The sequence below is a fragment of the Pimephales promelas genome, chromosome 22, assembly GCF_988280905.1.
Source record: "Pimephales promelas chromosome 22, fPimPro1.hap1.1, whole genome shotgun sequence".
Classification (NCBI taxonomy): domain Eukaryota; kingdom Metazoa; phylum Chordata; class Actinopteri; order Cypriniformes; family Leuciscidae; genus Pimephales; species Pimephales promelas.
This window is the reverse complement of record NC_142790.1, coordinates 23,370,531-23,394,048: the sequence shown is the minus strand read 5'-3', so window position 1 is coordinate 23,394,048 and position 23,518 is coordinate 23,370,531. Positions and strand designations below refer to the sequence as shown.

Below are 23,518 nucleotides of genomic sequence, written 5' to 3'. Positions count from 1 at the left end.
TGTATTAGTGCAACTTTCATGAAGTAAAATCACTAAAAGCCTTCTTTCCGCTAGAAAAAAAATAGTCCCTGACCGTGAACGGCAACGACGTTCCAATGTGTAATGTGCATGAAAGCTCAAATTAAAAACAACACAACTGCAGTGTTGCTCAGTGAGAAATAGAACCGTTGGGTGAAGCAGTCATAGCCGTGTTACATCATGAATAAAGCACAGCTATTGACCAATCAGAATCAAGGACTGGAACTAACCATTAAATAAAATAAAAAAATGTGGGTAAAAAAAAAAAAAATTTGCTTTACCTGAAATGGTTAAGCCATTTAACCACAATCTAGAATCTCACCATATTAAACAAATATGTCTGGATTGTATATGTTCTCATTAATTCTTGACAAGGTTCAAAGTGAGCGACCACAAACCGTTTTAATAGTATTATTTTGGTGAATTTTGACCAAAAAAAAAAAGAAAATCAACTTTCTATAATTCCTTGCCTTATCAACCATATCTAGTAACAAATTAAAAAACTAAACATATATTATTTAGTTCATTTACAGGAACTGTTTGTATGATACTTATTTCTAACTTGGCAAAAATTCTTAAAGCTGTGACTTGCAATGTGTCACAACAATGCAATATGCATTTCATTAGCAATAGCCTTGGCAATATAATCTATTGCATCATTTGATTTGTTTTTAAAACAAAATTCTTTGTAAAAAAAAAAGTGATATTGATAATAGACATCACTTTTGATAATAAAGTGCTACAGTATTCATAAGACTAACTCAGTCCAGTTCTGTATGTATTTTGTTGTATTTTTCGATGCATTTCTATATATATATATAAAAAAAGGCCAATCAAAAAAGGTGCGCAAAGCTGTTATGGCGTAAACGATCAAAAGTCTGAGTGTTTTGTAAAGAAGAAAAAAAAACATCTTTTCTTTTATGGTTCTTTTGTGCGACCCTGCAAGATGACTCCAATTGACCTGCTCAGATGACCCTCTTCAAGCTTTCAGGCTTTCGTTTTCACTGGAAAGACTCTCATGTCCCGCCGGGCACCGGCTGCCCTCGGGTGCAACACAATGGAATCATCTTCTCCGGATTGGTGCTTGGCGAAATTCACAAACACCTACAGGGAGTGAAACAAAGAGAGCGAAACTACATAGGGAGCCAAAATGCCCTTGTTCCAGTGCATTTGTCACATTCAGGTATGGAAACAAATGGTAATGGTCACAAGATGTATGAAGGCTTGTTGCAATCTTCTGACCCTGAACTGGACTGTTCTATAGTTTGGCACATCATGTCTCAGAAGTAGAAGTAGGAGAGCGCATACACTGATAATTATAGATCTCTCTGTTTTGGTCTACATAAAGGGAATCGTTCATTTTTCAAACTTAAATGTCTACCATACTGTCAAATGTTTGTACTAGTTGTCATTTCATTTCAAATCTAAATGGTAAAGATTTATCTAGGCCAACAGGATCTTATGAAATACCTGGTCCAGCGTAGTCTGGGAAACCGAGTAATCTTCGATATTCAGCATTTCCTTGTTGGCTAAGACGAGCTGGAAGATTTTGGCAAGAGAGGAAGAAGCGATCTCGTACTGTAGAGTATTATAGTGTTTCTCCCTCTGAATGCAGCCTGGAAATGTGCTCTCCATGAATGCTTCAGCCGGGTTCAGATCCGGGACTGTGCCTGCTTTGGCCGCCCTGATTTTCATGGTGACCACGTATCCATCACCAAATCTGCAGGGAGATGATGATTATAAGAAATGTTCCACAGAATAGCAAGCTATGAGACTGCAGAAAGTGTGTAACTGTGTATTCATGTGAATAAAATGTGTGATCTTACTTGTATTTGAGGTGCTGGATTGTACCAAGACACTTGAACGTTCCATTCACCATGATGGCCAGTCGTGTGCAGAGTGCTTCACATTCCTCCATACTGGAGAATTGTAAAAAGTAGGCTATGATATTATTACCTATACCTATAGTATTTATTATTAACACTATATTATGCACGAGCTTTGTCGTGATCTTGCCTGTGTGAGGTCAGGACCACCGCTCTGCCGCCCTGAATCACGCTCATGATGGAGTTCCAGAGGAACCTGCGAGAGTGAGGATCCATCCCTGTGGTTGGCTCATCCTGGCACAGGAAAAACAACATGCTAGTAACAAAGCTTATCATATTCTGAGATCATATACAAAGAAAGGGCTCTTACCAGGAGCAGAAGAGCTGGACAGCCAATCATTGCGATAGCTGTTGAGAGTTTACGCTTGTTTCCACCGCTGTATGTGCCGGCACTGCAGCCTGCATACTCAAATAAACCCAGTTTCTGAATTCCCCATTCAGCCACCTTCATCAAAGGGAGATAGAAGACTCTGACAGAAATCCCCAGAGGGAAATAAATAAGAAGAGATAAGAAAATGGAATATCGTCTCACTCTGCTGATCTCGGATTCCGGGACTCCTCTGAGTCGAGCGTATAAGTGCAGGTGTTCTCTTCCAGTTAGAAGATCATCGATGGCGTCAAACTGAGGGCAGTAGCCCATGTTCTGGTGCACATCCAGGATGTTGGTTAGAATGCTGGAACAACATAAGAAATCAAATTGATGAACATAATGTAATAATTGTGTATTTTACACATCACTAGCAGAACCCAACAAAATAGTAAAAAAAAATTATTTTCAAACTGCTTTCATAAATGGTAGGTTTAATTTACGACTTAATTTAGTCCTGGAGTAACTGTAGTCCTCCTCCAGGAAATCGGCTTATTAAACTCTGGACTAAACTAAATCTAGGACTATTTAAAGCCATGACATAGAAAGCAGATTTTTGTTAATCAGGTTTAAAGGGCCATTTTATTCTAGGACTAGGCTTAATCTCGGTCCGGGAAACCGCCCCATAAAGTCCTACTGGATGTTCTAGATGGTGTAAAAATATTATACTGGTAAACTATTTTTACTGATGCAAAAAAAAAATTTAAAAAAATAAGACACGTTCCTGGATTAACATGTTAACATACCTAAAACTTATTCCTAAAATCAGAGGGAAATGATAGGTGAATAACACTGATGTAGAAGCACTTAACCCTGGTTGTAAGCCTAAACTTGATAGCCAAACATCAAGACACTTCTATATCAAGCTATCCACAAGTTTCCGAGGGGCGCTCCTGTAAAAAATAAAGTGGGTGAAACTTCCGGTGAGGTGGCGGAAGTAGCATTCCAATGGTATTTTGTGTGTTAGTTAGCGAAGAGGCTAGCTGTTTTTCGGAGAATTATTTTACTATTTAAAGACGCAAATCTTTATGAGAGATGTCGTTACGGAGCTCAGGGACAACATGTGCTGTTCGCGGTTGTATCTATAACCGGATTAAACTAGTTCAGTGGCTTAAACGTGATTGTTTTGAACATAAGCTGAAAACGAAATCAGAGTGTTCCTGCCAACGACTGTAGTTTCCATCACCTCCCAAAAGACGACGAATCTTCCTGTGTACATTTGTTTAAATTCTTAATATTCTATAAACTTTTATCAGCATGTGTTTGGCTGTTCTCTACTGATGTTGCACCTAAACTCAGGATCAAAGCCTGTGTTGACAGAATACCAAATGTGCCAGTTAATGTATTCAAGTAGCACATTCATTTATAATTTTGAATAAACTCCAAAGCACAATGACTAAGTGTGTATTTTTTATTTTAATTGTTTGTCAGCTCGCACAACTGTCTGTCACCATGCCTTGATGAGTATTGATTATTAATAATGTTATTATAATACTCCCAATCAACTACTGCGTAGGGTAAAGGTACTGTTATTTCACCTTTTTTAATTTCGTTGAGGTTGTGTTCCCACATCGTTAGCTAGTTTGGATCGCTATAACTTGAATGACTGTCAACTGTTGAATGAACGAGTGTCAAGCATGTCAAATCGTGCTTTGTTTACTTCCAACCGGAAGTCGCGCCCACTTTTGACGCAAGGCCTCATGGGGCGTAGGAAACTTGTGGATACAGCCAAAAACTATAAACTCGTCCCTTAAATCTGATTGGTTGTTTGGAATATTGTTCCAGGATCAACAAAGATGTTGATCCAGAAACATGTTGTACTTGGTGAAATCACATTCACCATCCTAGCCATATTTGTATTGTGTTAGCAGTCAAAAATATACCTTTACAATTAGCTAGATAAACAAACCTGTAACCAGTCACAGCAGCTTCCCCTGAAGTGACATCTATGTCTCCTGTCAGCATTTTGAATGTGGTCGTTTTCCCAGCACCGTTCACACCCAGAAGTCCAAAGCACTGTGGGGGGGGGGGGGGGGGACAGTTCATGCAAAGCTCATGGAGCTATCAACACAAAGACCAAATGCATCCATTTATTACCTCTCCTGGTGACACTCCTACACATATCCTGTCCACTGCTGGCCTGATCGTTCCCATGTACGTCTGTAAAGAGAGAAAATGCATTCATTATCTCTATTGTGTGAAGCAATGCCCATCATGCACCACTGTATGTAAGGTGGACAGACTTGCCTTTGAAAGGTCTTTTATCTGGAGGATATCGCTAGGGCTTCCTCCTTTATAAATCCTCTCTCTCTCCTTGGCCACATCAACATCTTCATCAGTTACCGGTGGCTTCTTAAAATCTGACATCCTGTTGAAAGAGACAGCATATTTATATATGGAAATAATGGTGATTTATCAAGGCTAAAAGTATTTCTTCTCACCAGTGATCCAGGAAGAATCTGTACTGTATCAGAACATTCAGGATGAAATAGACAAACCCCTCTACAGCCATGAATGTCACATTCTTTCCCACAAAGTCCCAGCTGAAGGGATCCAGACTGAAGTCCTCACCTGAGACGCACATGCGATGTACAGTACATGAACCTCACAAGAAGTGTCACCAACATTTACATTTTCAGAATTATAAAAAAGATACATGTAGTTAAGTGTTGCGATATGGTTGTTAGGGTGTTCTGGGTGGTTGCTATAGTGCGTTGTTATGCAGTTGCTATAGTGTTCTGGGTGTTGCAAGGGTGTTCTGGGTTGTTGCTAGGGATGTCGCCAGGTGGTTTCTAGGCTGGTTGCTAGGTCTTTGGTATGCAGTTACTAATGTGTTATAGGTAGCTGCTAGTATGCTGCGATGTGTTCTTAGTGGTTGCCAGGGTGTCCCCAGGATATTGTGTGTGGTAGTTAGGGTGTGGCAAAGTGGCTTCTATAGTATTCTGGGTGATTGATGGAGTGTCATTAAGAAGTTTCCAGGGTGTTCTTGGTGGTTACTTGTGTGTTCCCATGCTAAGTGGTTGCTAGGGTCTTGCTACGCAGTTTCTATGGTGTTCTGGGTGGTTGGTTGCTAAGGAATTGAGTTTCTATGTGGTTCCTAAAGTGTTCTTGATAGTTGCCAGGGTGTTAGGGTATTCTGTGATGTTGTTATTGTGTTGCCAAGCAGTTTCTATGGTGATCTGAGTTGTTGCTTGGGCATTAGTCTCTTTTAATTAATGGCTCAGATACCTTCTACAATGCAAGTCTTAGAAACTGTAAATCTATTTTATCATCCATCTAATCTCTTACAGAAGTCTCTAGTTAGTTAGAGAGAGATATCCTAGCCTCTCCAGTAAGTCCTTGTAGATTTTGAGTTAGCAAGAGATCAATTTGAGGAGGTTTTAGGAGATTAGTTTGAGCATGAAGCCTTTTCCACTATCTCCGACATTCGCATGCGAGTCGCATTTCACTCCTAGCGACAGTCGCATGGAACTTTCAAATTGGTTGTGAATCAACCATTACTCTCCACTTATTTACCATGGTAAAATTAAGAAATTGAACTTGGCATAAGTTACGCATATGGTCAGAACTCGCAGCTCCCATACTACTCTCCATTAAAAATGAAAGACTTCCGTACTCTCGCTTGTCGTTTTGTTGAAGATGGTGGAAAGGCAGCTTGAGTCTGTTCCATTTTGGCTATCTAAAACAATTGTAGCTTTGAATAGCCATCAGATGCAATGTGAATTTTCAATGAAGACACGGTTGGCAAATGTAAGGTGTTGTATTTCCATCATGTTGACATATAGATTGAAGCTCAGTGACTTTTATGGAGGTCAGATCACAAGAGTCCAAACCTTGCCAGGGGCCAGGCTAGGGTTGCTTGCTGCAACCTCAATACGACCGACTGAAATGCAAGGTGGGTTAAAGGAGCAGGACTCACCAAAGCGTGCATACACGTCCATCACGGCTTGGTTCATTGCCATGTCAATGAGCCCGCGGCCCAAACAGAAGTGAGGAAAGACAAGTAGAGCTTTCTTCAGCACCTGGTTACACTTATACAGAGCCTATGAAAGTAGAGACAGATGGAGGATGAATTAAACCTTACCTTTACACTTGACCAATGACCAATGCATTTAATCTGATTAAAATTGTAATAAGAATATAGGTGGAAATCTGTGAAAGCTAATAAATTGTATTATTTTAGAATTTGAAGGGTGGGATGTTTCACCTCTGTACTGTCGAACAGGTCTAAGATGAACGTGATGGCACTGCTGTTGATGCCAATGAAGAGGTTGATGCAGGACAGAGAGACGTACGCTGTGCTGGGCACGTTAAACACATATGACATTGGATACATCATGGGAGTCACTGACCAACTATTTCACAAATGAGAAAAAAGACAGATTAGTATATTTTTAAATATTCGTACAGGTCAGATTTATGGAGACGAAAGAAATAAAATCAGCCTTTCAACCCCCATATATAATACGACAAACCTAAATATACCTAGAAAGGCTGTTCTGCTAAAAGAAATGTTAAAGGATCAATAAAAGAAGACATTACCCATAAAGCATCAGCAGAGCTATCAGGGCTTGCAGGTTGCCAGGTGAAGTATAGCATTTTTTATCAAATGCAATAAAAATCCCCACAACCATTGCCGCGCTGACAGCATAGTTTATCTGAAACAACAGGACAAGATTAGATTAGATAAGAAAAAACGTTATTTGTCGCACAATGGGGAAATTACGGTTTGCAACAGCAGAGACAAAGCAAAGAAAAAAAAGTGTACACGCATACACAAAGAAGTACCGTTCTTTCACAATAAAACCAGAATTACTGTACAATAAATTAGGGAATCACAGTGAATGCCTCCTTGATGTTTGCAAAAAATAAGTCTTGATGTTTGCAATAACATGTGAAAGCTCACATGGCAGATAATATGGCCGCATGCTAACAGCAAACAATTCAATGTCACGACTACAGAATCGCTCCTTAATCGTGCAATGCTCAGGTTTACACCATCCATCTTTCACTCACATACACAGGGGGAAAGTGAACAAGTTGGCAAGTTATGGTAAGATGATGTACTGTCTTCATACTAACCATGTCCCAGAAGAAGTTAGCAGTCCAGTACACAATAGGACTGACCCCACTCACAAACTGCAGGTGTTTAGCCTGCGTCACTCTCTCCTGGATCAGATACAGCACAAAGCTGGCCGGTACGAAGGACATGGCGAAGATCACGCAGATGGCAACCACTGCATCCACTGAGGTGGTCAGTCTGAGAGAATGAATAAAACAATACTTACATACACAGACATTTGCAAGCGAAACAAATTTGTGATGTTCTGTGAGCATTACACTCACACTGTGACCTCCGACAGCTGTTCCTTGGTCAGGTTTAGCGGATGATTGATGGCTGTGATGCCGTACTCATTTAAATTGACACCAGGAGGCAGGTTGGCTCGAAGGATGGCGTTATTCGCCACGTTCATGAAGGCCACCATAGCGTGCCAGCCTTTGTTATTGAACCACACCTAGAGGAGATAACAAATGGGTTATTTATCTCGAATGGGATGGGCTCAGTAAACTGTGACAGGAAGTGAAGCTGAAAGAAATCTCACCTTGACATTATTTTCAGTCTCCATATACTTCAAGAAAGTGCCCAACTCCTGCAGAGCAAGCTTTGAGTATCTGCCCTGTAAATGATCACAACATGAACATAAACTGACCCTTAAAATAATTGACACTTAATGAAATCTATGAAATGTTAATGTATTAAAAACAAAAAAGTTTTTAAAACTAGAATTTTGTGTCCAAATATTTTTTTTCAATAAACCTATCATTTTATCATTTAAAACTTATATTATGTTTTGTCAAATTAAAGTAATACTTTGCTGATTTTATTTACAGTGTGCAGATATATATATATATATATAGATTTATAAATAATTCATATTATATATAAATATAAATATTTTATATATAAATACTATTTTATTCTTAAATATACATGCATGTGTGTGTATTTATATATATATATCCATATTTGACCCAATGTTGGGTTAAAAAACCCCAGCTTTTTTATAATTTTTCTAATCATACATGAATAATTTGACTTGGCTTTGAGTAGCTTTGTTTTTTTTTATAATATGAAACATGATTACATTGAATTCACAATGAAAACAATATGAAACATTTACCCCTGTGACATTAAGCAGACGTCCTATCTGACCAACTGCATTCTGGACGCTTTTAGGATCCACGTCGAGAACAGGAAGTCGCCCTCCGACAGAAATGCCACCATACCTGAAGAAAAGAGAGCGCATCCTTTCATCCTTCCACACATTTAGACCATTGAACGCATGTGTTCTCTAAGTGTCCACAAGAGGGAGTCGTTGTATTTTCTACTCCATGTTTAAGACACCAATACCTTTGTTCATTCACCCAGTACTTGCTCTTCAGGCTGAAAAAAAAAAACACACAAATAAGATGAATACCTGGAAACAAAAGAGCTATTGAAAGAACAATTTGTCATAAATGGGCCACAATACCTTGTCCGTATTAAGTTTGGGTAGGTCTTCACTAAATAATCAGAGATGTTCCTTCCAGTCAGATCCAACAACATGTCACCAGTGGATTGAATCCTCTGAAAAGTAGGAACCACATCATTTTACAACATTTTAAGGAATTTGCAGCGTCATACCTATAGTCGAGACTTGAGAGACACACCTGTGGAGGAGGAAGACCCCCTGCACCTTCTGGACACACAGGTAACATGGTGAGTATTTTGGGCGTGCTGCACTGGCAGCTGGGAGACGGACTGATGTCTGTCCACTCCGGGTTATCCAGCATCTCAATGAGCGTCGGGTTCACCAGGGGCATCTCCCACTCTGTGGTTATGTTATTACATGGATAGTCTCTGTGGGAAACACAAATGGTCACAGTAAGCAGCACAAAATCCTCTGCATATTAATCCATATCACGTACACGTACTTTAGAGGTTCATCCACCATACAGCGGGTCCCAAATCCAGGTCTGTTTAGAAGAACCTCACCAAAATACCTCATATCTGGGCTTTGCATCTCTTCATTACTGGAAACAGACATTAAAAAGGCTGTTTTTAACTTCTCAGGTAACTTTACATTGGATAAAACTAGTCCTGTTCCATTGTAAATGTACCTAAAGAAGGTGAACTGTCGGCCGTACATCCATGGGCTTAGAGTAAGACTGGGATATTCTCCGAATGGAGGAACAATCAGCGTGAACATGAGAGAAACCAGGACAAAACTGGCGGGCAAAACAATCTGAGGAAGAGAACATCAACACGGTAAAAAAATGTATTAAGTACAATCAACTTATATATTTAAGTCCTTTCAACTTAAATTACATTTAATTGACTAAAACCATTTTTTTTTTAAATCTTATATATGGACTTCATCACTGTCGTTCCAAAGCTAAATGTTTACAATGCAATGATGCTATTCTGACCTGGGCAAGGAAGTCTTTTCCAGAGCGTGTGGAGTGATGAAACCTCTTTATGAGAAGAGCGAAAAACTGCTTTAGGACCAGAAAGATTCCCTTCACCTGTGGGGATCCTCTGCACTCTTTGGTGGTCGAACCTCCAGAGTTAGCAAACGCCGACCTGACTATCTCTGCACAAAAGATAAAACGCTGTCAAGAGGAAATCTAGAACAAAATTATTGACATAGCTTTTTGGTCAACTAATACAGGTTTTCCAAAGGCTGATGCAGATATCTAGAGAAACATTATTATTATTGAACAAATTAACAACACATAATTATTATAGGTTATAGGAAGGAAGATGATGGTTAAAATAAATAAATAAATAAATAAATAAGTGTTGGCTTACTGGTATAGAGAATCTCAAAAAGCTAAAATATCCTTTGATGATTTATCATAATAAGCCTGGCTGATATATTGCTCTATAACTAATTTTTAACTATAAAAAAAACTATGGCTACAACTATAAAAAGTGAGCTTAACCCTTTGATGTAGTCATTTTGAAATAATTTTAAATATATTTTAAATTCATATTTGAGAGTTACACAGATGATTTCATAATATATCATACAATATATTCAGTCAAATAAAATATATTAAAAGTATTAATAAGTCATCAAGAATTAGGAATTATAAGGATCAAAAGAAATCAATCTATGCGTCAAAGAGTTAACCTGCACCATATGCACTATTAGCAGTGTCTAGCGGCATATCTGTTGTGTCCATTTAACTCTGTGTTGTTTTAGCAAGGCAGCTTTATCTGAAGTTAGGATGAAGCATTATAGGCCTGAGAGACTAAGTTGGTCGTCACCTTCTTCTATATTCACTTTGACTGCGGTTTCTCTATAAAGACTTGCAAGAGATTTCTGTTGCAGAACTCTGATGTCTAAGGGGTTCAACCACAAATATAGACATCACCATTACAATATACAAGACTCACAAGCACCATAATCTGACACATATGCACAGTATCTGTACAGCTGAGATTAAATGAGAGATAGTATACTGAAATCTTACCAGATTCAGTGTTGATGTGTGCAGCCTCTCCATCAGTTGTGACTTTCAGAAATATCTACAGGACACAAGAGACAAAACTTGATTTTTGCAGGCTGTGCAATGGAGGATGATGGATTTTAAAAAGTTGATAACTTACTGCAAAATAATATATATATAAATATATGAAACAAATTAACATTATTATTATTATTGAATTGATCAACACAATTATTTCAGGTTGTAAACAAAAGAGAGAGGATGGTTCAAAATAATAAATAAATAAATACAATTTTATAAAAAAAATTTTTAATTAAAATAATTAAAAATTAAAAAATTTAGAAATTAAAAATAAAATAAAAAAATTAAAAATAATAATAATATTTGTTTTTAAATAAAAAAAAAATACATTTTTAAAAATTTAAATAAAAAAATTAAATAAATATATGAAACAAATTAACATTATTATTATTGAACAATTGATCAACAATTATTTCAGGTTGTAAACAAAAGGGAGAGGATGGTTCAAAATAATAAATAAATAAATTAAATTAAATTAAAATAAAAAAAAAATAAAAAAAAATGTACAAATTTAAAAAGAAAAAAAGAAAATTAAAAATTAAAATTTTAAAATTTTAAAATTGAAAATAAAAATATAAATGTTCCTGTCTCAAATACAAATGATAGTAAATGAGCCTGTTTGTGCATGACAGACCTCCTCCAGTGAAGTGTCTGACACTCCAAAGCTGCTGAGCCCCATGTCTGCCAGCGTCTCCTCCAGCTCTCTGAACAGGCTGGCGTAAGAACGATGTTTGAAGCCCCGGCTGGGCAGCAGGAAGGTCAGCTCCTGCCCTATGACCTCTATCAATTTGGCCTCTGGGACGTGATGGTGGACGAGGGCCGTTATTCTCTCTATGTCCCCTGAGAGAGCGAGATTATACATCCTAAATTATGATCATTGCAGTTTGATTTCATTGATTTGACATCAACATATCAACACTTTACCTTCCATCTGTCTTTCTGGCACTCTGGGCTGCTCTACGGTGCTCTCCTTCAATTTGGTACAGAGTGAGCACTTACAGGAGCAGTCCCCAGTACAGTCACACTGACCCTGCGAGAACCACAACAACCATGAGAGTCTGGCTGCTTTATACACTCTCTTTAATGGAGGGTAAAAGTCTCACCTCTTGACTGACCTGGGACGGCAGCTCTTTAATGCGCCGCACCAGAGTGAGGTAGAAGCCAGCGCCCAGGCAGTTCTTCAGGAAGAGAGGAGAGCCACAGCAGTGCAGACGACCCTGAGAGATGATGGCCACACGGTCACTCAGCAGGTCAGCTTCATCCATGTGGTGTGTGGACAAGATCACTGTACGACCTGAAGAACACACAGATACACACACTTTTACACCCAGAAATGTATAGAACAGAAGTCTGTTAGATGATCCTCAATTTTACAATAGATTGATTTTATATATATATATATATATATATATATATATATATATATATATATATATATATACAGTATATATATATATATATCAAATAGCCTAAACTTTAAAACTATTTTTACACATATCTTGATGGATGGATTGAGATCATATTTTTAATATAAAATATATAAAAATAAAAATATGAATTATATCAAATAAAAGAATAACAGAAATGGATGGATGGGAATCATATATATATATATATATATATATTAGGGGTGTAACGGTACATGTATTCGTATTGAACCGTTTCGGTTCGAAGCTTCCGGTTCGGTACGCATACAAACCGAACGATTGCTTGGACCATTTTTCCTGCCGGCAAAATTCGTGCTGACGCGGCCAACACAACGTTGCGCAACATCCAAATGGCAAGGGTAATGAAAGCAGAACGAAACTGCGCTCCTCGTTATGTGCTTCACGGATCGTTTATCAGTTCGGACCAGCAACATCTGTGCAGCGCGAGCCGATCTCGATCAAGCAACACTGTTACCACACCGCGCTAAGAGATCCGGTAAAGAAAACATTTGAATTCGCCACTGAGGTAATAACATCGCTGCGAGATCTAGTGAGATGCATTCACATTTCTCCGTTATTAACCGCAGATCTCTATTAGATTAAACAGCGCTGTCATGGAAACCAGGAGAAACATTGTGCCGTGAATGAACTTTACGTCCACAGACCAGCAACATTCACCATGGATTTAATATAGTAACACTAACTGGAACCAGTTTGGCTGGAATGGTGAAATGCTTTCAAGTACTTCACACATCTTTTACCAGCACTTCAAAATTCAAATATTATATAAATAAATATATATTTAAATGTTATTTTTAATGTGATGACCAAAACATTATTTGTTCACCCTTCAAAGATGACCCCCATTTATAAACCTGAAAGTTTCAAGATCTAGGAAAACTCACATTTATTTAAAAATATTTTTTCTTTAAACAAATAGGAAATTTCTCTGGCATTTCTTTCTTTTTGCTGTATCGAAAACGTACCGAACCGTGACTTTAAAACCGAGGTACGTACCGAACCGTGATTTTTGTGTACCGTTACACCCCTAATATATATATATATATATATATATATATATAAAAATCTATGAATAATTAAATCATAAAAAACATGAAAAGATATATTAAGTATATATTAAATATATACTTAAGTATAACTATTATAATAAAGTATATATTAAATATATAATAATTAAATGTATAATATATTTGATGGAAATATGGATGGATATTAATATAAAATATCAAAAAAATTCAAATGTAATATATCAAATAATACAAAATATTAATACAACTTGTTAGACAGAAATATGGATGGAGGGATGGACGGATATTCTATATAAAATATAAAAACAATGTTAAATAAAAAAATTAAATATTTAAAATAATAATATTAATAATAAAAAAAATCTATTATAACTGGATTGATGCATTTATTATCCAATTTCATAGATCAAACTTATTGGAAAAACGAACACTTGAACACACGTCCATGTGATAAGAGCTACCTAAATTGACAGAAACCATCTTCAGAAAAGTGTAGTTGTATTTTTTAGTTTGGCTCATATACCAGCACGGTATTTCAGCAGAAGGTCCCAGATAGAGCGCCTAGAATAGGGGTCCACCCCTGATGTAGGTTCATCCAGAAACACCACTTTAGCACCACCGACAAAAGCCATGGCAACGGAAAGCTTCCTCTGCATACCACCTACATAGGAAGACAATATCCTCTTTTTATTCCTAAGTTCAGTCTTATTGTGTTACAGAACAAAATTGAGTTGGTTCTGCAGAGGAGACGATTTTTAAAAAGGTATTTATGATCTAACCTGACAGGTTTTGTGCCTCCTCATTCCTCTTGTGAGGGAGACCGAGATCTTCCAGCATGTTTTCCACCTCTAGCTGGGCTTCGGGCAAGGGCTTACCCTTCAGTAGAGAGTAAAACAAGATGTGCTCTGCTACCGTCATACTGCAGAAGAGAAAGAGATCAGAACAAATCAGCATTCTGACAGATTTTATATTAGCAGGTGAATAAACATTCCTCCAATGGAAAACACATGAGGGGTTTACGAACTGGTGAAAGATGATGTTATGCTGGGGGCACATTCCCAGAGATTTACGGATGGCATCCATGTCTGTTCGGATGTCTTTCCCATAAATATAGGCTGTGCCAGAGGTGGGAGGGAACATGCCGGTGAGAATAGACCTGTGGCAGAGAGAAAAAAAAAGTGTATGATGTTCCCATGGATAAACAAAGATCCATTTCACTGGTTTTGGAAACGCACATGGTAGTGGTTTTTCCTGCACCGTTGTGTCCGAGGAAAGCAGTGATCTGACCCTCGTAGAAGGTGATACTCAGACCATCCACTGCAGGTCTAGTGCCGCCGGTGAACACCTTATACAGGTTCTCCACACACACTCCAACCACCAAGCCGGATGGCTCGGGCTCGAAAAAGTGCCTCCCTGAGGATAAGAGATTAGAAGGTGATGAAGATATTAGACGTTTATTATACAGAAACACTTCGGATCCTTTTAAAAAACAATTATGTGGTGTGTAAAGGGACATAATTGAGTATAGATATATTACACATATTTCCTTAAAAGTTCTTAAAGTTAGACTTATTCTGACTTTAGTGTCAAATATAAAAAAAACAATCAAATTAATTATATAAAGTTATATTAATTTATAATATAGTTTAATTATACGGGTGTGTATACAGTATACATACATATAAAATGGATATAAAAGCTATTATTTTGTTTGAAACCATGGCTACCATGGTCAACCTTTTGTTAAGAAAAGGTATATATATATATATATATATATAATCGTGATTAATAGTATCCAAAATAAAAGTGTGTGTTTAGATAATATATGTGGGTGCACTGTATATAATTATTTTATATATATATATATATATATATATATATATATATATATATATAAATACACACACATGCTTGTATATATTTAAGAAATATTTTCATGTACAGTATATACTGTATATAGATTGATATATAATTTCTATTATATATAAATATCAATATTTTATACATAAATAATATTTTTTTTCTTAAATATACATGCATGTGTGTGTATTTATATATACAAAATAATTATACACAGTGCACGCACATATATTATGTAAACACAAACTTTTATTTTGGATGCGATAAATTCTATATATATATATATATATATAACCGGGAAGTAACTATTATTTTGTTTAAAACCATGGCTACCATGGTCAACATTCTGTTAGGAAAAGGTGTATATACACCTTGATCCGTGAGACGAAAGGAATGTCATTGTCACGATGATGAAACAAACATCTCTAACGACTCTAATATACATTAACCGGGAATGAGACAAACACAGAAACCAGCATTCCAACCTGCCAGCCAAGCAAACAGACGCAAGGCCACCGGGTTCCCACAAAGGGCACGGACAGAGATGTGTTTGTGCATCGTGTGCCATTATACTAGTGTACATGTGTGCTAGTGCACACATGCCTGGCGCCACCTTATACAGTACACTTGATCTTAAGACAGAGCGCTGGCCAGTGCTGATGGATAAAGCCAGCGAAGCTAAGACTGCAGTAATTACTCCCGTGGGGCTCCATCAGTTCAAAGCCAAAGAAACCTGCTGGATGCCTGCGCTCTAGTCAAGCAGATAAGCCTGGTTAGGTCTTTGAATACATCTGATGGGATCTTTTCCAGGAGTAAGAAAAGAAACACCACCTTCCTGTTTGCTGTAATAGGTTCTTTCACAAAATACTGTAGAATGAAATGTTTCCCCTGATAGATAATAAAGCCCACAAGAACCACAATATATCTGTCAGAATTTACAGGTAAAATAATTAGCAATTCAGCAGGATATGAACTGCATAAACCAACCTAGCCTGGCTAAACTGGGGCAAGGTGCATAAAACAGCACTAGATTGAGACTTTCGGTGCGTCTGAAATTGCGTACATTTGAATTTGAACTTACTTTGAAAAAAGTACATGGGTATTATGGGGAGTTTGAATGAAAATTGGACGTGCTACATCCGCCATGTTGTTACTGTCATGTGATCTACCAGCATTAGTTGTTTTGCTTCACTGTGATTCATAAACCCTCTCTTGTGGCCTTATGGGATAGTAAAGTGTCCATCGAGTGTGCTCTTCAGTGTCTCACCGGAAGTACTCATTCGGGGTACTCATTGTTATTTGGTCTAATGTATTTGGACATGCTACTCTTCTGTAGGGCTGTGAAACGATTAATCGCATCCAAAATAAAAGTTTGTGATTACACAATATATGTGTGTAGTGTGTATAATTATTTTGTATATACAAATACACACACATGTATATATTTAAGAAATATTTGCATGTATATACTATATAATTTTTTTTACACAAAATTTATATTATACTTAAATATAAATATTTGATATATTAATAACACATTTTTCTTAAATATATACATGCATATGTTTGTATTTATATATACAAAATAATTATACTCACCACACACACATATATTATGTAAACACAAACTTTTATTTTGGATGCGATTAATCACGATTAATCGCTTCACCGCCCTACTCTTCTGGCGTACTGTTTTTCGCATACTAAATAGTAGGGAATTAATCGATTTCGGAGGCAGTGTTTGTTACTTTTCAGGTTCACATTCACAGCAATCTACATCTTACAGTACATTAATGAAAAGTTTCGACCAGTTCAAAAGAAAAAAATGAGATGACTAAATTGTACGAGTAGTCTGCAACCAGCCGCTGATGTTCAGCTAGTTTACCTGGTCAGGTCATATGGATTAACTGACTAAAACTTCTCCAAACCTGGTAAACTAGACCTCAGGGACCAGATAAGACCAGCAAACCACTTTAAACTGGTTTAAGCTGTTTTTTCTCCCTCACCTGATGAGTCTGTGCTCATGCTGTGTTTGGTCGCCTCCTCTTCATCAGGACTCTTTGGTTCTTTCAATAGTTTATCCTGTATATCTCCATGTTTGCATGTCTGCTCTGGAGGTTTTTCGGGTGCTGTGTGTTTCTCGGCCTTGTCATTAGTGTTGTTCCCCAGATTATCAAAAGCAGGTTTCTCTACTGCTGATTTTCCAGGAACTGTGTGAAAAAGATTACGTGTTCATAAAAAGCTGTGGAAACCACTTATAATTAGCTTAAAAAAAAATTAAAAAAAACCACTCACCTTGTTTTAGAGGCTCAGGTCGGTTCAACCAATAAGAAGGCTGGATTGGAAAGTAACAAGGCCGACCAATACCATACTGCCCTGATGATGGTCAAGATTTGTCACTTATAATCCTCTGGCAGGCTTTTTATTATCAAATAAACCTAAATATAGTTTACCTGGGAAGACATTATCAAGGTACCATGCGAGAATGGCATAAAGGACCGTATCTAATGCCATCATGATAATCGAGGTGAGAAAGGAGAACTCGTCCCCCTCCAGAAGGCTGGTCTGGATGTTATCCCACTGCAGGCCGAGACCCTGCTCCTCGTAACGGGACAGGTACTCCGTCCCAAAGCCGAACGCCACCTGGGACATCAGACTCTGACACACAATATGACAATCTTAGATTCAGAATATCACATTTAAGTTGCTTTTCCGTTCTGAATTTGTTCCGTTCGGTAGTGATTTTTTTCACGCAACATACCGCCATGATTTTCATATCCTTGGTAATGCGGTCCTGCCAGGCGAAGCAAACGATATGAGGCAGATACAGAGTAAAGTAAATGATTCCACTGCAGGCTGCCGCCAAGTTCGCCTTGTTGAAAAACACGCTCATGAGGAAGCACTGCATGATGGTTGCCGTGGTGAAAGTGAGCAGGAATAGGAAGAGAATGATGGGATTGCTATAGTTCAGCACTTTTCCTCCCTGTGAGAAAACATAGATAAGCTTTTATATTCCTTACAACATACATTTGGTTGTACAATACAATACTGCTCAAAGGTTTTAGGGTCAATAAGATTTTGTCATGGTTTGAAAGCTCTCTTACACTCACCAAGGCTGCATTTTTTCCCCAACAATACAGTTAAAACAGTAATATTGTGGAATGTTATTACCATTTAAAATAAGGGTTTTCATATATTTAAAGTGTAATTTATTCTTGTGATGGCAAAGCTGTATTTTCAGCTTCATTACTAAAGTCTTCAGTGTCACATAATCCTAATATGCTGATTTGATGCTCAAGAAACGTATTATTATCGATTGAAAAAAGTAAAAATGTTGTGGTCCGTGATAATTTTTTCCCACAGGATTGTTTTGATGAATAGAAAGTTCAAAAGAAAAGTATTTATTTAAAATAGTAACCTTTTACAATGCTACACACATATACATACACATTCACTGAAAACAGATCCTCCAGTCTAAAAAGTGCCAATTGAAATGTCTCTTATGATGGTAGCCACAAGATGTCAGTATAGCAAAAAATTGAAATCTGAAAACAGAAAAACCTACCTTGTGAATTTTGCTCACCCTTTAGTTGAAAGCGACCTAAAATAATATTTTTACAGGGACAGCACTCTTTTTTGAAAGCCATTTCTTTCTTTTTTGAATGTCATGGATCACCTTTGGGAAATGGAACCAACCATCTTGGTTTTGACCAGATCTTTAACCACTATTCTACTGAAGTCTTAGCTGGCCTTAGGGTGTTTTGGACACCACCTCTTACCATGATAATAAGAGTAAGCAGGGCTGTGCTGGACGCCATCATGAAGAATGTGTCGATGAACCATGTGCACCAGAGCACACGGTTAGTGACGCCCATGGCCTTCAGAGTCTCTTTCAACCTCATCTCCTTCTCCAGCACGATGCTCTTCACCGTCATAGAGACAGAGTAGACCCAGGCCAACACCATGAAGATTGGAAAGCAGCGGTTCAGAGTCAGCATGAAGCTGTGTGACGTCAATGAGGAGAGGAACATAGATTATTATACTATATCTTTCAACAATGTCTTAGTAAGATGATATTTAAATGCTTAGTTTTATGATCAAAGCTCTGTAGTTTTTATTGTGGGGGACAAAACATATAATGCAATGCTATACAATAATGATTGAGAGATGTACAGATGAATGTTGTATCATATTTCTCTAAATAATTATGTATGGATAATCAAGTAAACCTTCGGTCCAGTAACTGTTTATATAACAATAGAAATATTGTAAAAATATCAGTAGATTTCACAGCAAAAACACACGTATGCCACGACCTGACGGGGAACATTTTTATGATTCAATAGGCTTTATGGATTGATGTGTTTAAAGCGGGTGTTACATGCCACAAAGGTAATTTAAAGTGAAAATGAGCATGCACAAAAATAAAAACAAAATAAAACATGATCAGTTACATCTCTAATATTAGCAGATAGAAATAGGTCTAGAAATATCATGCATAAAAATACTGTGTGATACTCACAGGTCATCCACATAGCAGGGATAGGGCATCTGTTGCAGGTAGACTCCTAACGGCCATTCCTTCCCTGTGTGGCTCTTTATTATTCCATGTTCTATCATATCCTGCAAGTATGCAAATCCTCCCCATATATAACGCAGATCATCCATTGGATCAGCCCTCGGCCCTGGATCCCAGTATCTGATCATAGAGGATATATATTGGAATAAATGCAAAGAAAATCAAGAATTGTACCCTTAAAGGTACAGTATTTGAATGTGTTTTTTCCAAGAGTGTACAGACAGACCTGTCTTTGATCTTGTTGGTGCGCTCTACGACATCAATGTCCATACGGATTTTGAATTTGACATGAGGGGGCATCTTGGTGGTCCAGGTGTACATGTCAACAAACACCAGCCCTGCCCAGAACTTGCTCTCCCCTAGAAGGTCCAGTGCTCGATGGGTCAGCTGGTCCTCATCCGAAATGCTGGAGAACTTGTCCAGGACAAGACACTGTAAATAGATGGGGAGTATTTAAGTATTTAATTTCATCTTATTTCTACTTTATCATATCATGGGTATATGCATGCTGAAACGTGTAATATATAAACTTTATTAGAGGCTCTAGGCCCAACAACAGGGCATACACCACACACACGAAAAAAAAAAAAAATATATATATATATATATAAATATATATATATATATATATATATCATATCATATATATCAACATTGCATTTATGTAATTGAAAATACAGAAAAAAATGTAATATTGTGAAATATTATTACAATTTAAAATAAAGGTTTTTTTTATTTTAACATATTTTAAAATAGAATTTATTTCTGTGATGCAAAGCTAAATTTTCATCAGTCATTACTCCAGTCTTCAGTGTCACACGATCCTTATAAAGAACCTAATAAAGAAAACAGTAAGTAGCATGTATATATAGCGTGTATATATATTATATATATATAATACTATTTACTATTATTATAGAAAATATTAAGTAGTATATATATATATATATATATATATATATATATATATACACACACTACTTACAATTATATATATATATATATATATATACATATACATATATGTATACATACATATATGCATACTGTATACTACTTACTATATACAGTATATACATATATAATATAAAATTGTTAATAGTATTTCAGGTGCCATAACAGAAAGATGAATTAAATATATTAAAAAGAAATAAATGTGATGCCATTGAATGCCGAACTGTCAAACTGAATCAGATCAAGTCGTTCCACTGTATGCAGAATTCAGCACAATATTAGTATCCAAAAAGACTCATTCAATGAGTGTTCAGTTTAATTGAATTGTTTGCTGATTTATTTTCAGCTTGGCAAAAGATGGTGGGAGTCTATTTGAGATCTAGGAGACATTGTTCTCCATGTGGCCGGTATGCACTGCAGTAAACTGGCCTGCGCTTTCTCTTTGTGTAGGTCCAGAAGACTGACAGCTGTATCGAATCGGACTCATTCGTTGGGTTTGTCTGTCACTCCTCGAGTGTTGCTAGCTAAGACAGACAAAAAACTAAAAGACACATGGTTTAGATAGCAGAGGTCTTGCTCTCGCTGGCAAAGGCTGCCTTAAGCTCACCCTGATTTGTATTGAAGGCATTCAGCATTGAACTCCACCATTAAAGAGCTCTTCCACACTGGCAAACTCTCAGTGAAAAATCAAACGGTTTTCTTTGTTCTGCTTGACATCAGAGGCAGAGCCGGCTGAGAGTGACCACTTGGTTTTCACCCTTCTCCTTCTGAGCTGATCTGGGTCTTTTTATCTACACTGAAATTATAAATGAACTTAGAAATTCTAGCTTATCACCAATAAAAGAACCAACAATGTTTCAAAGGCTGTGTTTAAAAAAAGGAATATGACCATACAGCAGACTGCACTCACTGTATATGTTGTACACTGCATAGCATACTATGTATTCCATTGAAAATTTGGGATTTCTTTAATTTTTCACTAAAGACACTTTAAACTGATTTTACAAAAGATCTCTATTTTAAATAAATGCTGTTCAAGCAACTCAATTAAAATATCCCAAACGTTTGATATATATACTTTATATTCAAAATAGAATGGAGTATGCAACATTTCAAAACCCTTGTTGCATTTTAGATCCAGGTTTGTTTAAATAAATAAATAAAAAGTAGTTAATCATACTGAAAATGGAAGGTCAGTGCATTGTGGGACACAGAACTCAAGCACTACAGCAAACTTTGCATTTCATTGTTCACCATTGTGTGATTAGTATTCTTGTTGCAAGTATTTGATACCTCTCCGTATCTGTTTATGAGGCGAATAACTTGGTCAGTCAGGTTAAAGATGTTCCGCCAGTCAAAGTTAGGCATGTCCTGGGCTCGATCCTCCTCGGGACCGTTGTACAGGAAGTTGAGGATGTGTTGGCCAGTAAACGGAGTATCCTGGAGCCCTTTATTGATATAATCCATCACTGTGGGGTTTCTAATGGAGTCCTGAGAAATAAAGCACAATATTACACTCTCAGAAAAAAAGGTACAAAAGCTGTCATTGGGGCTGTACCTTTTCAAAAGATACACTTTTGTACCTAAAGGGTGCATATTGGTACCTTAATGGTACATATTAGCACCTAAAATGTACAAAATAGCACATAAAATGTACATATTAGCACCTGAAATGTCAATAATATCAGCTAAAATGTATATAATAGCACCTACATGTACATATTAGCACATAAAATGTCAATAATATCACCTAAATGTACATAATAGCACCTACATGTACATAATAGCACCTAAAATGTACATATTAGCACCTAAAATGTACATATTAGCACCTAAAATGGACAAAAGTTTATCTTTTGAAAAGGTACAACCCCAGTGACAGCTTTTTTGTACCTTTTTTTCTGAGAGTGTATGGAACTGAAACCTTGCATGAAATATTGTTGCCGTGATTTTGCCAATCCAAGTAAGACATCCTGGAACGATATTCCTATAGAGGTGATAGGCGAATAAGCTTGGTGTAGAAGCCCCTAACCCAATTGTTGTGAGCCTAAACTTAACATTAACTCTAAACCTATCTCTTAAATTTGATTGGTTTATTGGAACGCAACAAGGATGTTAATCTAATTGGTGAAATCACGTTCACAATTGAAATACTGTGCTAAAAATGAAAGGATCTCTAATATTTTGGTGTAAGAATGTCTAAGAATGTTTTCAAAGAATGTTTAAGAAACCGAGCTCACCCGAAGCATGTTCATCTGTATTCCGTCCTGAAAGAAGCTCCACACCTGTGGGCCCACCTCCTCCCAGGCCCGACCCATGTTCAGAAGTCTTTCTAACTCCTCAAAGGTAGTGTTTGCCTGGGTAAACACACACACACACACTTACAGGTTAGAGGCATTCAAAAAAAGTAAGCAAATTAAACAATCAGTTTGTTTAGCATTCAATGGCGCAGTCACAGAGACAACAATACGCAGGTGGTGGCAACTGGTCGTCTGCTTAGCGTTTGACCACAGAATGACTGAATTCCCACCAGGAGCAGTTTACACAGTCCCACTGAAAGCCCTACTGCATAAACAGAGAAACCGAAGCTTTCTAAAGCTGATCTGATGGGACCAAAGCCATGGCCCAGTGCCCAGGGCAAGCATGTCCCCACCTAAGCCTGTCCTGCACCGGAGCTCTCTCCAGGGGCAACACCTTACCTCCCTCCCACCTTCACTCAAATTCTTTGTTTTTTACTTCCACTTTTCCAATTTGAGAGGCACCAAGAAAAGATTCACAAAGAGCTGCATTTACTCAAATGA

At 37.2% G+C, this 23,518-nt stretch overlaps 1 protein-coding gene across 5 annotated transcripts in view; it reads right to left on the bottom strand.

The window, feature by feature from the left end:
• Positions 1-394: 394 nt before the first annotated feature.
• Positions 395-23,518, bottom strand: part of abca4a (ATP binding cassette subfamily A member 4a) — a 36,992-nt gene continuing 13,868 nt past the window's right edge. For 3 of the 5 annotated variants that reach the window (XM_039684617.2, XM_089125992.1, XM_089125991.1), the window contains 40 exons: positions 22,958-23,074; positions 22,011-22,208; positions 19,990-20,195; positions 19,707-19,883; positions 18,964-19,186; positions 17,946-18,167; positions 17,638-17,842; positions 17,480-17,560; positions 17,191-17,394; positions 14,560-14,737; positions 14,349-14,480; positions 14,104-14,243; positions 13,848-13,985; positions 11,952-12,142; positions 11,773-11,878; positions 11,483-11,688; positions 10,792-10,846; positions 9,742-9,905; positions 9,433-9,557; positions 9,247-9,345; positions 8,983-9,172; positions 8,805-8,899; positions 8,684-8,716; positions 8,454-8,559; positions 7,875-7,949; positions 7,618-7,787; positions 7,354-7,531; positions 6,814-6,929; positions 6,479-6,626; positions 6,191-6,314; positions 4,713-4,842; positions 4,519-4,639; positions 4,369-4,431; positions 4,181-4,287; positions 2,437-2,578; positions 2,215-2,349; positions 2,035-2,138; positions 1,845-1,937; positions 1,489-1,738; positions 395-1,122 (listed from right to left, as the gene is read on the bottom strand). In XM_039684617.2, the coding sequence (XP_039540551.2) occupies positions 1,006-1,122; positions 1,489-1,738; positions 1,845-1,937; positions 2,035-2,138; positions 2,215-2,349; positions 2,437-2,578; positions 4,181-4,287; positions 4,369-4,431; positions 4,519-4,639; positions 4,713-4,842; positions 6,191-6,314; positions 6,479-6,626; positions 6,814-6,929; positions 7,354-7,531; positions 7,618-7,787; positions 7,875-7,949; positions 8,454-8,559; positions 8,684-8,716; positions 8,805-8,899; positions 8,983-9,172; positions 9,247-9,345; positions 9,433-9,557; positions 9,742-9,905; positions 10,792-10,846; positions 11,483-11,688; positions 11,773-11,878; positions 11,952-12,142; positions 13,848-13,985; positions 14,104-14,243; positions 14,349-14,480; positions 14,560-14,737; positions 17,191-17,394; positions 17,480-17,560; positions 17,638-17,842; positions 17,946-18,167; positions 18,964-19,186; positions 19,707-19,883; positions 19,990-20,195; positions 22,011-22,208; positions 22,958-23,074 (5,664 nt within the window). In that variant the 3' untranslated portion in view covers positions 395-1,005. Of the gene's footprint in view, positions 1,123-1,488; positions 1,739-1,844; positions 1,938-2,034; positions 2,139-2,214; positions 2,350-2,436; positions 2,579-4,180; positions 4,288-4,368; positions 4,432-4,518; positions 4,640-4,712; positions 4,843-6,190; positions 6,315-6,478; positions 6,627-6,813; positions 6,930-7,353; positions 7,532-7,617; positions 7,788-7,874; positions 7,950-8,453; positions 8,560-8,683; positions 8,717-8,804; positions 8,900-8,982; positions 9,173-9,246; positions 9,346-9,432; positions 9,558-9,741; positions 9,906-10,585; positions 10,661-10,791; positions 10,847-11,482; positions 11,689-11,772; positions 11,879-11,951; positions 12,143-13,847; positions 13,986-14,103; positions 14,244-14,348; positions 14,481-14,559; positions 14,738-17,190; positions 17,395-17,479; positions 17,561-17,637; positions 17,843-17,945; positions 18,168-18,963; positions 19,187-19,706; positions 19,884-19,989; positions 20,196-22,010; positions 22,209-22,957; positions 23,075-23,518 lie in introns of all 5 variants that reach the window. The other 2 variants (XM_089125993.1, XM_089125990.1) reach the window with 2 other exon arrangements.